The sequence below is a fragment of the Melanerpes formicivorus genome, unplaced genomic scaffold, assembly GCF_026170545.1.
Source record: "Melanerpes formicivorus ecotype bairdi unplaced genomic scaffold, bMelFor1.0.p_v2 SCAF_5, whole genome shotgun sequence".
NCBI classification, from domain to species: Eukaryota; Metazoa; Chordata; class Aves; order Piciformes; family Picidae; genus Melanerpes; species Melanerpes formicivorus.
The window spans coordinates 9,176,699-9,195,182 of NW_027142357.1; the positions used below are offsets into that span (position 1 = coordinate 9,176,699).

General features: G+C 41.7%; 1 protein-coding gene across 4 annotated transcripts in view; it reads left to right on the forward strand.

Annotated features, from left to right (window-relative positions):
- The first annotated feature begins 13,876 nt into the window (after positions 1–13,876).
- Positions 13,877–18,484, forward strand: part of VWC2L (von Willebrand factor C domain containing 2 like) — a 57,505-nt gene continuing 52,897 nt past the window's right edge. For 2 of the 4 annotated variants that reach the window (XM_068138004.1, XM_068138002.1), the window contains exons 1-2: positions 13,877–14,663; positions 16,791–17,257. In XM_068138004.1, coding sequence (XP_067994105.1) covers positions 16,847–17,257 — 411 coding nt within the window. In that variant the 5' untranslated portion in view covers positions 13,877–14,663; positions 16,791–16,846. The remainder of the gene's footprint in view (positions 14,664–16,790; positions 17,258–18,484) is intronic. The other 2 variants (XM_068138001.1, XM_068138003.1) reach the window with 1 other exon arrangement.

Sequence of the window (18,484 nt, forward strand, 5' to 3'; positions counted from 1 at the left end):
TCTAGCATGGGACTCCAAGGGCACAAAAGTCAGGATTTCACAGTACTATAAGGCTAATGATTAAAGTATGTGTGGTGGTAGTCACAGTAACAGCACTGAACGGGGAAGCACCCGCCTTTCTCTTAGGTGTTCTGACAGCCTGATATTAAAGACCTGCAAGCATCAGAAGATGTAAGAAATCAGCTAGCCCCTTTGACAGATTTTAGAGCACAGTGTTTGTGCTGTCAAGGCAGTGAATGTGACAACCCTGAGAAATGACAGTAATAGGAATGTTTAGGTATGGGAAGAAGCCCAATAGAGACGCTGTTGTTGACAATAACATGCTCACGTTAAAAGCAGAGTCTTTGTTTGAGGTTTAACTTGGAGATGATTTTATTAAGCTCCTTCATACACTTCTGGGTTTTTTGGTTGGTTGTTTTTTAAGTTTTGCTTTGGTTTGGTTTTAGAGTCTTCCTGTGTGTCTGTCTGTTTTTACCACCCTGGTAAAATACTAGTGTAATATGGAAGAAAGATAAAAATCATTCTGTAGTGCAGTTTCACCATGATAGTGTAGGTAACATCTGAAGGCTGCAGTGAACAGGATTAAAACCTACACTTTTTTTTTTTATCCTGAAAAGTTTATGAACAGACAAAAGAAAGAAAACAGACAAAAGAAATAAACTTAAGAGTTGAGAGAGATAAAGTTTGAGAAGACTAAAGACTGAACCCATCTATTTGGCTACCTAAAATTGAGGTAGATTGAATGGAATGAAGCTGGAGGTGGGGAGATTCAGGCTAGATGTGAGGAGGAGGTTCTTCACCGTGAGAGTGGTGAAACCGTGGAATGGGTTGTCCAGGGAGGTGGTCGAGGCCCCGTCCCTGGGGGTGTTTAAGAGCAGGCTGGATGAGGCTCTGTCCAGCCTGATCTAGTGTGGGATGTCCCTGCCCATGGCAGGGGGGTTGGAACTAGATGATCCTTGTGGTCCCTTCCAACCCTGAATGAAACTATGAAACTATGAAACTATAAGTTAGTCAGGGGGCTACCTCTGGACTGAAGGGAGAGTGGGGATCTGCAGACTACATTTTATTCTGCTCATCTCTTTACAGTCACTGTTGAAAATGCCCAGACAACTACAACAGACTAGACATGGAAAAGTCGGGAGGGTAACCTCAGGCTAAGCTGGAGGCACACACAGCACAAACAAGGCTCATCTTTCCCAGCTCTTTCAGCAGTGTTTTAACCAGTTCTGTATGAACCTTCCTCTCCAGGGAGCATATACTAGATCATCCTCTAAGCCTGAAATAATAATGATAACAACAAACTAGCTTTAAGGACAAAACAGAAGGGTTTCCTGATCTTATTTACTAGAAAAGACTGATGAGTGCAAGAAGCACTAGGAATCAACAGTGTTTACCCAGAGCTTCTGTTGTGATCAGGGCTCATAAGGACACTGAACTTCTCTTTAATGAACATGTAAGACATAAAACATTTAGGCAGAACATTGTGAGGTAAAGCAAGATTAATACTTTCCTGAAAAATGCTTTGTTTTTTCTGAGGTAGTACTTTTCATGACTCCTGCTTGAACTCTAGAAATAAACTGAGGTTTGGCTTCCAGGTCTACATGGGCAAACCCTTTTGTCTGAGTCCATCTTCATCTGAGGCTTTGACCACCTGCAGTAGTTATTAGCTGTGGTGTAAGAGCTGGCTCTTGGGGTCAAGAGACTTGTATAAAAAAGGAAGTGCTAATTACAGTCCATTTCAATAAGCTTAGAAATACAGCAGAGACAAGTCCATTATATCAGAGTTAATAAGGTAACAAGACGTTGTTGATGCACATGATCTGCTTTGTTACCAAATGCTGCTTAAAGGATGGATTGTTGCCGTAGCATGAGAGTTGCACCGAATGATTAAGACTTTGGTTTAATAGAGGTCATTGCCTATGTAGGTCTGACTTTCAATGCTGTGTAAATGCCTGAAGATGTATTCAGGTGCCTACTTACATTTTCAGAAGCTCTGATACACACGAATTTGCCAGCAGCACAAATTAGGGAATTTCTTTTGAAAATTTCTTTGAGGTGCCTGTTTGGAAGTTTTGAGTGGGATTTAATCTCAACCTGCTGCAGCTGTCTGAAAATGAGCTATGTAGAGTCACTCTGCAGTCAGTGCACAGAGACAATCACCTGCAGTAGCTGTCTAAGAGAGGCAGGGTGAGTGCCTTTTGAAAAGGAAGCTGCAGAGGAAGCCCAGATGAACTAACTACTGGTCTCAGGACAGCAAGGTTAGATGAGATGAATCCCAGTCTGTATAAAAAAACAATTGCACATCTGGTCATTTCTTTAGAGTTAATGGAAAGGATGATGCATATGTCGTCCAAGGGAAAAATAAATCATCGTTCACATCCTGGTCTCATCTTCTGTAACACAAGCATATCCATCTTGCCACTTGAGAGAGGAAGGAATTATCAAAGAGGCTTTACCTGAATGACTGCAGGCACCTGAAAATAGAGAGTGCGGAAAAGAGAAAGACTAGAATACTAATAAAAAGGTTATCTTCTGTTCTCTGAATGCTTTTAAAGTGGTGTTTCCATTAGTCAGAGATGTGTTCTTGCATACCCGGAATTTTTCTTGACTTTCTACATTGCTCAACTTCAGCAAATTCTCTAAAATGAGACATACTGATGACTAAAATACATACAGCTTCTGTAAAGTAGGAGCTGCAGAGGCATGTTTTTGTACCTTTATATTCAGAGACCTCCTTTGTAGCGGAAACAAGGAGAAATTTCAATTTGTGATGACAGTAGGTTTGCTGTGACTTAATTTTTCTAAGTTAACACATCAGTAGGTTTTATTTTTCTTAATGAAATTTGTTATTTAATATAAGTGAATTTTCCACCCTCCCAGACTCTTAAAGCATGACAAAACCAGATAATGTGTTATGGAGCTAATATTACACACAGTACAGTAGTTGACATGCCTCTTCCAATATATAAGTTCAGAGAAAAGCTTTTTCTTCAGAACAAGATTTTAGTGTGAACCTTAGCCACACTCTGGAGCATTTGCCATCACACAGAAAGTCCCTCAGAAAGTTTCTCTGCACGTAGAGCTTCAGCATGGCAACTTCTGCAGTTAATCTTATGGTGATTTATTCCTTTTTCAAGATCATCAGATGATATTGATCTTTACTCTTTTCCTCCATTGCTTTCTTCTCATGTGGCATTTTAAAGTTTGACACTTCTGTCATGTTGTTGCCCTGGGCAGCACAAGCACAACTACAGCAACAATATTACTGATGTCACCTTCTCTGAAGTTTCTCAGCCAACAAGCATTGAGAAGGTTATTGCTCTGCCAAGGCTCCAGGCAGCTCCCTCTTGGTGCAGTATCACTGAACACATTCCCCTTTAATGATAATATAAAAAAAAAAAGCCTTTTGGCATGTTTGTTTCCAGAAGAGTTCGGTGGGACTGAGCTCCCACATTGGATAGCAGTGCAAAGATTTTTGCCAGAATGCCATCTGCCTTGTTCCTCATCTGTCTTTTTCTCAAGATAGATTCATTTGGAAACATAGACTTAAATGTGCACCCACATGTAGATATTCTAGGTAACTCTCAAAACTAGACAGATGTGTTACTATTATATGCATGAAAATATTTCTTCTGGGTAGAAATTTTCATGGAAAACAAGCAAACAAACAAACAAACCAACCCACAAAAACCCAACAAAACCCCACAACCAAAAATTCCCCAGTCCTGGATGGAAGATGGGGATTGTTGTCCTTCTGTTCTGAATACATTCATTTTTAATATGTTCTGTATATACCAAAGCATGCCTCATTAGCACATCCAGAAAGGTTTTGACATCCTGAAGACTCTGCCCCAAAAGTTTCTGCTGTAATACTTGCTGGTTCATTTGAAACTATTCTGAAAATCCAAACTGCTACTAAAAGGCCAACTAAAATCTACTATAAACAAGCTCAAGTCCAGTTGAAACATAGCTTTATGCTAATGGTCTGAGTCTAGAAATCCTTATAAAAAAGGCTTTAAGTTCTTTTAAAAGGATTTTCTTCTGTCAGATAAATGCTTTCTTTGCTCTAACTTTCTGGTGAATTTTCTGATTGCAAAAAGTTTTGTTGAGTTCTGAGATCTGTTTAAGCTCTGGAAATAATGGCCCTCCATCTAGGTCACATTTTCTACCCTGTAAGAAGTTAAGACAAGTCCTCTTTTTCCACTGGCCAACCACTACTCCACATCCTTACTCTTCTGAGGGAAATGCATAAAGCCATATCCTGCCACACATGTACTTCTCATCCAGGACAAGCCTCTATATACAGATTTTTAAAGATAATAACTGAATTTCTATTAAGACATAGAAATTAGATGATCAGAGATTTTCTGTGTTCCTGGGGAATCACTGTCCACCTTTGTAAATGTCTATGGAATAACTTGTCTAAGATCTTTAATATTTGGGTCTAGGAACCTGCATTATAATGTCCTTACTCAGTCTAGAAAACTGCCTTCCTCTTTAAATGATCTGTTAGTGTACTGCTAAAAGCAAATAGAGGTGAATTTGTTCATTATAAGAACTTGTGCTGTAACTCATTATTGCAATAATGAATCTGTTTGTGATGCCCTGATCCTGCCATCTTTTAAGCACATGATTACACTAAATTGAATGACTTCACATGTATTAAGGTGAGTCACGAGTTTAAGTGCATACTGAGATGAGCTAATTTTACCTAATATTCATTGCCAAATCTTTGTCTATTTAAATACTTCCCAGGGTGGAGGGGGAAGTCATTACATTAGATAGTGACAAAAGATTTTATTTTGGTACCAAGGTATTAAAAACCTGTATCAGCAGACTGTTGGACCTCTTCTTTCTTTTCCATCTTGCATTTTGGTCTCCATTACTGGGAATATGTAGCAAATTGCTGCAAGTGAGTTACAACCTGCTCAAAATTATTCTTCTATGACCTCTCCCAATGAAGGATCTATATAAATGCAATGAGAAAACAAAGGGGAGGAAGGGATTGACATAATTTCCAAGAGAATCATATTTAGGAGTTTTTATTTACATTGATAATTCTACATTCACATTCTGACTTAGAACAATGTCAAAAAAAGCATTTTTAAGCAAAAGGTAGTGTGCTTGTGGAAGATGAGAAATAATTGCTGTGGGTTTTGAAATCTGTTTATAGAACAACGACAAAAATGTACAAGACAATCATGGTGAAATCAGTTGACTGGTAAATAACATGCTGGTCGGTGTGACAGTAATTAGGAATTTTATCTAGAGCTATTGCAACCATAGTTGCATCATCTCTAAGTATTTTATTTAGTCTTATAATTTATTTCATTATTATTTTTGTTCTTTATTATTATTTATTCTTACTTATGCAAGCATGCTAACATTCACAGGAAGAGTCTTTGAGGTGTTTGACAACCTTCCCATCTTCCCCCACAGCAGAAAGGTTCCTCATAAGTTTTGTCTAATTTCATACTAAGTAAAAATTTATGATCCAGACTTGTCATAAAGCACCTCAGTGCTTTCTTCCCATTTCCCAGGTTAGGATTCTAGCCCACCCAGTTCATCCTTCTTTGCAGCACAAGTGATGCCAACTCAGGAGCTGGAGGTCACACAGACACTGTCATGCCATGCTGTGTCCAGGATGAGAAGCAAGTTGTATTGGCTCACGGGGTGAATTCCAGTCAGATATGGTGCCTCTCATGTGGCTGTTTCTCTGAACCAGCTTTGTATACAGGATGGCACCGGCTACCTCAACATGGTGCAGTGCACGCACAAGGCTTCAGAACTAAGTCCTTTGCTGCAAGGATGCCCAGATAACATTTAATTATGGAAAGCCAATGTGATCATGACTAATTAAGTTTATTTCACCTAGCTTGAGAGGTGCCCTCTTCCTAGGGGACTCCTTAGGCTGAATGATCATCATGATGATGCAAACAGTTGCAGCTCCAGTAATGACAAAAATCTTAATTCAGAGGGAATGTAACTCATTAGGCCTGTGTGATTTATAAAATCATGAAGAGCGATTCCTTTTAAAAAGAAAATATGTTTGATACAGTGTCTCATGCAAGGAATTAGTACCCTTTGGTAAGTAAGCTTTCTAAAAAGAAAAAAAAAATCCCAAACAAAACCACCCTTCTCTTAATATATTCTATTGACTAACAATCATGTACCAAAATTAAGGTAAATTCCATTTTGCCAGCTCTTGAGTCCTGAGTAACGACATTGGTTGAGTCATTAGTGTAAGTCTTTAAAATATAAGTAGTTTCTTGATACTTTCCACTTTGGGGCATCTTTCTTTTAAAAAAATGGTGCAACAAAACCAGATGCTGCTCTGTGTGCATAGGAGAAATCAATGGATGGGATCAATATTCCCTCCATAGGTAATAAATGCTGAGAAGCATTTATGTCTATCTAAATTGATCCTAGAGAATTCTTTAAATTGGTTCTGATGTGTACAAAAATCATTATCCTATTGATCAAAGCTTTTCTTTCTTTCTTTCTTTCTTTCTTTCTTTGATACATTATTTCATCTCTGCCATGGTTAATGGTCTCAGCCTTCTCTTTGCAGTTATGATAAAGAGCATTTCTTAAAGCCACAGAAGATTGTAATTTTAATGAAACAAGAAATAACTGAGTTTGTGTCTTTGAAGATGAATGCTTTGCTTACAGTTGGTGCAAGTATTTTTAAACTGGGAAATTGCTACCTCTGAATTATTTACAATAACTGCCATAATTTTATTTGAAGCAATTGTCCAAATCCAGGACCTCAACTAGTCCATTTGCTCTGGGACTTGGAGGAGAGTTTTCAGTCTTTGCCTGTTCTTGTTCTGTTCTGTAGCTGAGTGAGGAGTTAATTTTAGCTGCTGAATCTATGCAAAAAACTTACTGTGAGATAGCGAACAGTGCTAGTTATCAGTATGAATGTAACAGTATGAATGTTTCAGCAGAACATGCTGCAGTAACTTTGGACTCTGTGAGTTCTGCTATATTGCTGATTTATTAACATTTAAACTGCTAGACTACTCTAGAAACAGCCTTGGTCAGAGTATTCAATAATCAAATGTTACATAATTTGTAAATGAATTTGCCTGAAGAAAAGTTTAATGTTTCAGCCTTGGTGGTGTGGTTTGCTCAGACACATCAGACTGTGTTTGTAGCAGTCTGGAATGTGAGAGGAGTGTGTGTGACAAAGTGCTCTGAAGGAGGGCTCTGTTCCTGACTGTTTGAGGCATCAGCTGCCTGACAGACTTTACAGCTGTGATTTGTTTTAGGGTGAAATCTTAGGGCTTTAGCTAACAACATTTATTGAGCACCAGAGCCTGATATCAGTAAAATGACCTGCTTTTCTTAGGCTTTTTCAGTCCAAAGATGTGTCTGTCTATTCAAACACACAATCCGGGAAAGTAATGCTTAATGTGGGCTTGGAAACGTTTTGCTCAAAATTCATTTAACAAAGAACACAGTAGTCATGGCTCTGATTTCTGTTAGGCTTTTATGGAATATAAATTGCCAAACAGTCTTTTGACAAGTACAGGTTCTATTTCCTCTACCCCAAGTGATTTGGTTCCATCAAACCAGCAAATTATTCTTGTCCAGTTTTGTCTTCTGAAGAAATGTGGTAACGAATTAGATTGCTTCAATATACCAGCACTGTTTTAAATTTAACTCCCAGTTCAAATTAGGAGATGGATTTCATATTGCATTCACATGAGTGGCTTTGGGTTTGTTAACATTTACATAGCAATATAGGCATGCAAAGTTGCTTGGAGATGAGGAAAGGCATGTTGCTTACTTATATGCAACATAACCGAGCATCACTGTATACAAATCTTTGATCATATGTCTATGGACTTTCTTAGGCCCAGAACTTTATGTACATTTGGAAAATTGGCAGGGCCAGATTTCTATACAAGATAATTAATTTTAATTACCCCATTCTCCAAAGTGGGGTACATGCTTTAAAATACTTGAGTTTCTTGAGGTACTAATTGATTGTAGGGTTCAGTTCTGGTCTCAAAACAGTGTAGGGATGTGGGGTTAGTATCAGTAATAGTATTTCCAGAAGGGTGTGAGTGATTTTTATTGTTTTGTTAAGTACAAATGTATTTCCAGACCAAACAACAGTACTGCATTTGTAATTAATCAAGGGCTAAGGCTAACAGTATTACCAGTCTGGAAATGGCAGCCTGGCAAGGTAGAACACACGAGATTAGGAGCAGAGTTCTTTCTCTGTAGGACACCAGGGCTGTCAACCTACAGTGGTAGCTTACTTAGATACTGGGGTGTAGTGGTGTGATGATTTAGCCCACATGCACCAACAAAAAGTAAGTTGAACTCAGCCAGAGAAGTGAATGAAACCATATTTTACAAGCAATAATGAAATGCGATGAATATATACAAATTATACAGTATTTACAATATTATACAAGAATTTACAGGAAAGAACACAGAAATCCTCCCAAGGAGGATTTCACCTCAGGTTTCCCCCAACCTCCCTCCCCTTCCTCTCCCTCTAGTTAATCTAGAAGAAAAGAGAAGACTAGAAAAAGAATGTTAGGAGAATTCCAGTTAAGCTTAAAGCAGTTGTTAAGAAAATTATCTAACTTATCAGTTTTAGTCCAGGGTGAACATGCACACAGACTGGCCAAGAAATAGAAGAAAGAATAGACTCATTAGAGAACATAAAATCGCAAAACTACATCCCACTCATCTACCAATGAAATTAGTTTAGAATTATAGAATAGAATAGAATAGAATAGAATAGAATAGAATAGAATAGAATAGACCAGACCAGGTTGGAAGAGACCTTCAAGATCATCGCGTCCAACCCATCAACCAATCCAACCCACCTAAACAACTAACCCATGGCACCAAGCACCCCATCAAGTCTCCTCCTGAACACCCCCAATGATGGTGGCTCCACCACCTCCCCGGGCAGCCCATTCCAATGGGCAATCATTCTCTCTGTATAGAACTTCCTAACATCCAGCCTAAACCTCCCCTGGCACAGCCTGAGACTGTGTCCTCTTGTTCTGGTACTGGCTGCCTGGAAAAAGAGACAAACATCTGCCTGTCTACAACCTCCCTTCAAGTAGTTGTAGAGAGCAAGAAGGTCACCCCTGAGTCTCCTCCTCTCCAGGCTAAGCAACCCCAGCTACCACAGTCTCTCCTCCTAGGGCTTGTGTTCCAAACCCCTCACCAACATTGTTGCCCTTCTCTGGACTCGTTCCAGCAAGTCACATCCATTATCTTCCTTTTGTTTTCCTTTTTACACCTAAACATTCAGCTAGAAAATTCTGCAGCTATCCTTTCTTAAAGGCACAGCCTAAACTGTCACATCAGGAAACAAGAGAGCAGAAGTGCACTGATCTCTCAGAGGAAATCCCATTTAATCCAAAAAGAAAGGTGATTGTTCAGAAATACCATGCAGAATGCACTGCTTGTGACAGCTTCTCTAGATGCCTTGCAGCTCCCAGGTCAGCTGTGATTTGGACTAGCACTTGGTGGAAACTGTGTTTCACCCACACTGTCTGGGTGCTAGTTTGGAGTCTGGCTCTGCTCTGGATTTCTGTGTGGGGCTCTAAGTAAGAAAACACCTGTGGGCTGACTGAAGCTTGAGGTATGCATATGGCCAAAACATGATCAGCCAAGTATATTTTAGTGTGCTAATAGTTTTTCCTTGGGTAAGTTTTCATCCCTCTAATGATTCCTTGAACAGAAGTTGTTTATACCTTTCATTGCCTTTGCTGCCTTTCTCTCACTCCCTTTTCTAACTCACTGCATCCTTTCTGAAGCAAGAGACCAGATGGTCAGAGCTTATGTTATTCTAAGGACATAATAGGGGTACATCAGATAAATTAGTATCTATGCTCTAGCAATGGACAACAGCAAACCAGCTGTAATTAGTACAAAGGCTGCAACTGTAGGGTCTCTTTGTCGTGGCAATGTGCTTAGTTGTCACTCCTCTCTGACAGTTTGAGGAAGAAGGATGAGATCAGGACTGGCCTGGAGCAAGCAACAACAAAGTTTCATTTTAGCTCCCCATGTTGCCCATTCAGGTGGTGCACCAGCAGATACAGAGCAGGTCCTTTGGAAGCCTCATGAGGTGGAGATCTTGAGGCTGTGAAATCCAGAGGTCACAGTCTCCAAGGCATTGCATCTTCTAAGCAGAAACTGTTCATTTCAATGCAAATCATCGCAACTGCTGAGTTCAGTGAGTTTACACAGACCATCCCCACTTGACAGTTTGGTCAAAGGTATGAAGAGTGTTGCATCAAAGTGCCTTTGTCTGTGTACAAGTATCCTTCATAAAAACAGAGCTTTGCATGACAATTATGTAATAGTTTTTGTTTGCTTTCTTAATTGGAGAACATTTTGAAAGAGCAATAAAACACAATTTGTTTCCCCTTTCCAAAAGGAAGGGCAGGGGGAGTAAATTTACAATATAATGAGCAAATAGTTTTGAGTAGTAGATCAGTGTTGACATAAAGGGTGCCAGAAAGATCTTCTCATTTTGTGCGTTCCCCTGCCATACTTGTACTCATAACAGCTTTAACAGATCATAACTCAGCTAACCACAAGTTGTATGAAATTAACTCTTCTTCACCAGGGCTGCCTCATACACCTAAAGCCTTTCGCCAGCCAGTACTAGCAGTGAAGGGACATGTAGTGTACTACTGCACCACCTAGCTAGTTGTTTTTTATTGTCCCTCTCTATATTCCTATTGGTTTTGTCATTTCCCAGTACTGCTGGAATATTGGCATGGACTGCAGGGCTGAAAGCGATGTTGTTCTCCTTCAGGCATATGACTTATCTAGCAAAAGGTTTGGAGAAACACAGCATCTGGGGTCTGCTCCTGTCCTGCTGCCAAGCCAGGAGGGCAAATTATACATTGAAGCTGTTGTCTCAGTTGTTGGTCTGTCCTGCCCTTACTTTCTGAAGTGAACTGCAGTTGTCCAAATCTTTTCTCCTTCCTGTTCATCTCTCTTTGTAATGAGTGGGTTTGTTACTGGTTCTGAGAGGCTGAAAGTGACATTAACCCCCTGCCCAGCTGTTGCAATGTCAGGGCTGCAGGCAAAATGGCATTTGTTTGGCTCCTAGAGAAGTCAGCCTAGCGACTGCCTGGAGAGTCTGGCTGCAAGAGAAATCCATATGCAATGCTTCTGTCAGCAACGACTTGCTGGAAGGGAGTTTATAATAAATATTCACATCTGCTCCTTTGGACACTCTAATCCATCCTACAGATCTTTGCTGTGTCAGGCTTTGTTCTAGATGAAGGAGCTGGGTAGTTATAAAGGTTTGCAAATAGGACATATTTATCATGGTTAGCTCTATTTTCTAGTTCCCTTTCTTGTACAAATATCCATGACCATGCTAAGCATAACTTGTGGTTAAATATACTCAGTGTGTTTGTAAACTGGTGTAGATTATGTGTTTCCTTTGACAAATCATGAAAATGGCAGATCCTAGGCTGTCAAATGAAGCTATTGGATGCCAATGAGCAAAGCAGAAAACATCATTGTTAGCAATGTTCAGTCCAATCTGACCTTGTTTCCAGGGATGAGGCATCTACCACCTCTCTGGGCAATCTGTGCCAGCATGTTACCATGCTCATTGTAAAGAAAGGTCTTCCCTATATCTAGCCTAAATCTCCTCTCTTTTAGTTTAAAACTGTCACCCCCTTGTTGCAACAGGCCCGGCTAAAAAGATTGTCCTTATCTTTCTTGTAGCCCCCCCTTTAAGTACTGAAAGGCTGCAATAAGGTCTCCTGGAACCTTCTCCAGGTTGAACAACCTCAACTCTCTCAAGCTTTCTTCATAGGAGAGGTGTTCCAGCCCTCTGATCTTTTTTGTGGCCTCCTCTGGACCCACTCCAAAAAGTTCATGTCTTTCTTGCGCTGAGTAGCTCATTGGCTACTGAGTGAATAATCTGAGTGACTAAAAATAGCTAAGTATATCCTGATTTTCATGATCTTCCCCAAAATGATGACCTTGGGGCCAGATTGACTTTGTCAGTGTCAATATTAATTATTCCTCTGCTGCTGACATTTTTGCTTTCAGAGAGAAAATTGTGGTTCATAGAACTGTAATCATTTGGAGGGTATATTGAACTTTCTTCTAATAGAAACAGGTGTTTGACCAAGATTATGACTGGCAGTGCAATGATCATGTTGTTGGGAGGACCACATCAACTTTTAAATGAATGCATTGATCCTCTTTCGTGTGTGTCTGTGTGAAACTCATCATTATAGTTAATTTCTGAAAAGACAGAGTCTTTATCCGCTGGCTGGATAAGCACAAGGTGCTTCAAACATGTCACTTACCAGCTGTTACCTCTGGTTTTAGTGAAGCAGGAATAAACTTATAAACTCATTCTGCCTCCTTGAAAGTGAAGAAAATTGAGTCCACTTGGTTTGTAAATAAACACGTGGAAACTGGGATAGAATAGAATAGAATAGCATAGCATAGCATAGCATAGCATAGCATAGAATAGAATAGAATAGAATAGAATAGAATAGAATAGAATAGAATAGAATAGAATAGAATAGACCAGGTTGGAAGAGACCTTTGAGATCATTGAGTCCAACCTATCATCCAACACCATCTAATCAACTAAACCATGGCACCAAGCACCCCACTCAGTCTCTTCCTAAACACCTCCAGTGATGGTGATTCCACCACCTCCCTGGGAGCTTCTTGAAGTTTTCTTTCTCTTTTTCTATGGTTAGACTCAATTTTATACCTATGATTATTGTTGTATTATCCATAGGGATATAAGGGAGCAAGGCACTTAGTTCAGTTAGATGTACGATCTCAATGAAATTCAGTTGAACACCGTCATTTTCACCTCTTATAAAGCTGTAAAAGAAAAGCAGTGTTAAGACAGCATATTGTTGCTGATATCTCTAGATATCAGAAGGGCTTCTACTTCTCCAGTGCTTAGTCTGCGTGTCAGAATATGCCTCTGAATAATAAAACAGCTGTGCTCTTAATAAGTAACATGGCAGGACCTCCAGATTCTCTTTAATCGCTTCAAAATCCAATTTCATTATTATTGATCTGTCCAACTTCCTGATAATTTACCTCAGAAAGCATGACTATGCATGTTTAAACGTTCATCTTTACAACAGCAATCTCAAAACTCCTGGCGCCGCTCCCTTTGCCTCTGCAAACCTCAGTAACTTTCCTCTGAATTCCAGGTTGTATGGTGGCTCTGGTGAACAGTGATGGATCCCTTCAGGTTCTGCCACTGGAGCGCGGGCAGCTCTCCAGACTGCGTGGCCACAGCGGCCAAGTGCACAGCCTTCTCTTCCATCACCAGGCTGCTCTCCAGAGGTGCTGAGGGTACCATTCGTCTCCGGACCGGAGGAGTAATCTTAATCTCAAGGTGTTAAGAGAAAAGCCGTATCTTGACAGCACAGCAGTGAGGGCTTAGTGTTTTCATAGTTAATGTCTGCAGTGGGAATGACCACCCCAAAGCAGTGTTGTTCTGCATTTATCCAAACAGCATCCCCAATTTCTCCCTCTTTCTCTTACCATCCTGTTTTTTCCGAACATCCAGAACCTCTTTTGTTGGTTTCTGGAGAAATAGCTTTACAATGACGCCTAATGACAGAGCAGCCGAATTGCAAGGAGATTGGTATTTAATATAGCACAACAGGAGGCACGGGAACAGGGCAGCCCCCTCCCCAGTGCCAGCCTGTGGCAAGATGTGAAGTTTTCACAATGCAGCGGTGGGGGACGTCTCCCTGCAGCAAAGGCTCCGGACGGCGCCCGGGCAGCGGCGGGAATGAGCAGCGAGAGTTGGGCACCGCGGCGCTGAGGGAAGGAGGGGGGGGCGGCTGGCGGCGGGGCCCGGCGGCCTGCACTGGGGGAGCCCAAACCCCTCGGAACGCCGGCTTCGCGGCCACGGCCCGCCCGCGCTGAGAGCCGCCGCCGCCCCGCCTCCGCGCTCCGCCGCTGGGGCTGGGGTGGGGTTTTTTAATTCTCCTCTTTTTATTTTCTTTTTTTTTACCCCTTCCCCATCTTTTCTTTTCTTTTCTTTTTTTCTTTTTCTTTTTTTTTTTTTTTTTTTTCCACCTCACAAACATTAATTCTAATAATAAGAGGCGGAGAGCGCGGAGCAAAGCGGGCATGCCCGGCCCGGGGAGTCCCGCCGCGGGGGCTGCCCGCTCGCCCGGCCGCGGGGCTCCTCCGCCCTCCGTCTCCCGCCTGTTTGCAGCCTAACCAGCCCCCTTTCCCCCCTCCTTCCCCGGCTTGACTCGCAAGAGATCCACTGGGCATAGGGAGGGGATATAGACGCTTTTTTTCCCCTCTCCCCCCCCCCTCTCCCCGTCTGAAGACCTGAGGAAATCCAGCCCAAGTTCGGCGTGATGACTTTGCTGCTGGCATCGGGGCTTCTCCGCGGCATCCTTGCCTCCGGACCGCCTCGCTGCTGCTTGCTTTGAATCCTCAGAGCCGGGCTAAAGCTTAATTCTCATGTGGTCGCACGGCTGCTGCTTTCCCCTGTTTTGCGGTGGGAGGTGGAGGAGAAGGGATAATTGTCCGTGAGTCAACACTGAAAATGTGATTAGGAGGAACTGCTTTCACTAATCTGTTTCTAACCTTTTAGTCCATGTTGGCCTGTGACCCCTTTCAGCTTTCCGATCGAGCCTGATTAGGTAAGTGTGAATTATGCACTCGGGGTGAGGGAAGGCGGATGGAAAGGTTTTACCTGGAGACTTACTTACGGTCCTGGCTTCTCTGGTGATGAGAAATGATAGGAAAGTTCATCTGTAAACTAATTCTGAGCTGAGCAGCGTTTGTTTACTTGTTGAAATCTGCCCGTGCAAGACGTCCGCAGTCTGTCTGGTTTCCAGCTGAGCTGAGCGCTTCTGAGTTGCTGTGGGACAGCTCAGATACAGGAGCAAAATATAGTGGTCTTATTTCTCATCTTTGGAGAACTTTTTAATGTTATAATTTGGAGAGCTTTCTCATCAAACTTCATCAGATCCCTTATATTGTCCCATATTTGCTCAGACGTGAATTACTTAATTTGTTTCTGCTTTGTTTTTCTCCCCTCTTAATGCTCACCAATCTGCAATGTTGCAACCTACCTGTAGCGTTTAGGTGGGTGAGATGCTCTGCTCTGTAGATGCATAAAGCAGCCGGAGCTGCGTGAATCACTCGCTTTCCAAACAACATGTTACAAGAGATACTGCTGATAGTAGTAGCAGGGTGCATAGTCCTTGTGATAGAAACGTAGCTAGTACTTCAATTAAGAAGATATCTTTCTGAATTTGATAAAGCTTGTGTAATATCCGGTGTCTCCCTCTATTGTGGCTTTGGAAAAACTGCTTTGTCAACAGGATCCCTTAGCTGTTTCTCTGGGATTAAAGCTTGTCCTGCTGCTGGGTGGTGGGGTGGGGTTTTTGTGTGTTTGCTTTTTCAATTAAGGGAGATTTAATTGCTGAACATCTGCAGTCCACCAAAAATCCTAATATATAGAAAATTGCTCCCAGAGAGAGGGAGGGGGAGTACATGTTTGCCTCTGTGTCTAGGTTAATGCGTGTTTGTATACGCTCTGAGTACGTGTGTGTGTGCACACTGTGGAAACAGAGGAAGAGAAGGAATGCATACAGATCCCAACCAGTCCATCTTTGGATGATGCTATCAACCACCTCCCTCGTTTCTCAATCCCTAAATGCAAATATTTCATCTCATTTAAAAGTTCCCTGTCATGCTTTGCCTCGGTTCCCTTAAGAGAGGTCAGAAACCATCTTAGTGCTGGGGTGTCACTGGCTGTTGGCGGGTGTGCAGGCAGGACGATGTGTTGGTGGCAGTGATGTGGCACAGCGGGCAGCCAATAGCACACCCACAGCACACGCACAGAGCCTTTGCCGGGAGCTGCCTCTCCCTGAGGGCACTGCAAAGCTCCTGTTCCTCACTGGGTCAGTCCTCACCTCGACCACTTCAGCAGAGCTCTCCAAAGGTCGGGCCGTGCTGCATAGCTCCTAAAGTTTTAGAAAGACTCCAGCTTAATGAGCCAGACACACTTCAGCAGCTCCATGCATTACACAGGCAGTTAACATCCTGCTCTCTGCGTTTCACTCTGGGAATTTCTGAAACGCTGAATAATGGAGAAGGTGAATTACATCTCTGTTGCTGTTGGGATTTTATGCACCTGCTGATGGCTGGCCTGGTTTGGTAGCCCAAGTAGTCCATCTTCCTCTTCATGTATGCTGTACATAACATTCTGTACTATTCCACCTCTCGCAGACCAAGTATAACCTGGCACCATCTTTCATACTGGATGCTGATCTACCTACAAATTATGTTAATCTCATTTTTCAACTCAGGTTTTCTGTCTCGGTTTAGTGAAGTGCACTGTGCAGCAGATGTATCACAGAGGGACAGTGGCAGGAGGTTAAGACTGGATTTAAAGACTGGGCTTAAACTTGGGTTCAAATCCCTTCTGAGCTGCCTATCACCATGTGATTTCAGGCACCTACTTTAATTTCTGGTGCATCAGAACTTCACAAATGAGGGAAGTGAAAATGAAATGATTCTGTGAACCAGCATTTCTGTAAAGATATTTTGTGGGTGTATGCTTAGAGGCATGTTGTATCTAAGTTATTTATTTCACATACTTTATTCTCTTTAACTGAGAAGACAATATGAATGAAACTGTGATAGAGCAGTTTGAAAGCACTGGTTTATTCTTGAATGCTGGTTGAAATTATGACCTTTGTAAGTCAGTATTCCTTACAATTTTGAGTTTGTTCTCACTTAAAAATATTTGTTTTCAGACCACAACACTGGTCTCCCTATGGAAGCAGCTGTTTCAATCTGGTATTGAGATCTCATGGAGAACCTGAGGAGGGGGATGGCTCTTCATATCCATGAAGCCTGGATACTTCTGTTTGTAATCCCTGCTTTGGTCACTCCAGCTGCCATCAGTCATGAAGACTACCCTGCCGATGAAGGGGACCAAACCTCCAGTAATGACAATCTGATCTTTGATGACTACCGAGGGAAGGGCTGTGTGGATGACAGTGGCTTTGTGTACAAACTAGGAGAACGATTTTTTCCGGGACATTCCAACTGTCCTTGTGTCTGTACCGAGGATGGACCTGTTTGCGATCAACCAGAATGCCCTAAAATCCACCCAAAGTGCACAAAAGTGGAACATAATGGATGCTGTCCAGAATGCAAAGAAGTGAAAAACTTTTGTGAATATCATGGGAAAAATTACAAAATATTGGAGGAATTTAAGGTATGAAACCCTTTCTTAAGTATTTAGTACTGGTGTGGTATAGGAGTTTTATTTCTGTTGGGGACTCTGAGAAGCACTCAGTGTTTGCTTACTGCTGTTAATCAATGCTGAGCTGAAGTCCTTTATAGCTGTGATGCAGGTCTGACAAAGGTAAGAGCTGACACCTCCTCCCTTCTGTGTGAGGGCAGGTGGCCAGTCCAAAGCTCCCATGCAAAATGGCAGTCCTCAGAATGTGCTGCTCTGGACAACCTCCTCCTTTGCTTATAGCATGAATCAAGCTGGACTGCCAATGGTGTCTTTGAAAATGGTGGCAAACCAGTACCAAGTGCTCTTTAAGAACCCCTTTTCCAATTTGGGTAGCAAAAATTGATGGCATGGTACTGAAAGTTGTTACTTATACCTGCATGAGAATGTAAATAAGGAGATTGCAAGTGATATTTAATAGTTTAATTTCAGCTGTGATAAGGCTGTCTAGCGTGGCAGAAGGTGAATTCTTAGGCAGAGGACCATCTGAAGGAATGAGAAGTGTGGAGTTTAATTGTCATGGTTGAGTTCCTATTAGGAATATCGTAAAGAAAACCTTCTGGAATATATCTTAAAAATATGACTGGATTTTCAAAACCCATTACCCTTTACACAACCTGCATCTCTCATTCTAATGAGTTTCATTGCATGTTTTCAATTCTGCTAAGGAAAATAGCATTTCACAATGAAGAACAGCGTCTGTAAAGGCAGGAGGTATACATGGGCTTGTTCTCTCAGGTCACGTGGCTTTAAAATTCATACCTCCATGATTAACCAAAGCCTATATAACTCTTCATGGCTGTGTGCCCAATCTCATTATACACTTTGCCAATCGATTTTCTTTTTTGACAATGAAAATACTTCCATATGGGGTCTGTGTACTTCACAAGTTCTCAGTAATGCAGATCACAGATACTCTCATTTTCAGTGAAGCTACTATTTAGTTCCTTTCTTCTGTCCTGTATGGTTTATGTTCATCTCTTTCTGTCCATCTGTAACTGCAATCACTCAGTATGGGCTTACAGTTTAATGTCAGAGACTCAAGGCAAAAACGTGTATGAGGAACATCTCCTTGAGCCCATCCTGATCAACTTGTTCTCTGTTTTACTTTCCTGTGCAATGTGAAGCCCCTGCTCTTATGAACCACTTAAACAGTGCTTTCATCTTGCCCTGGTAAGGCTTAGCCCATCTTCATCCCACCAT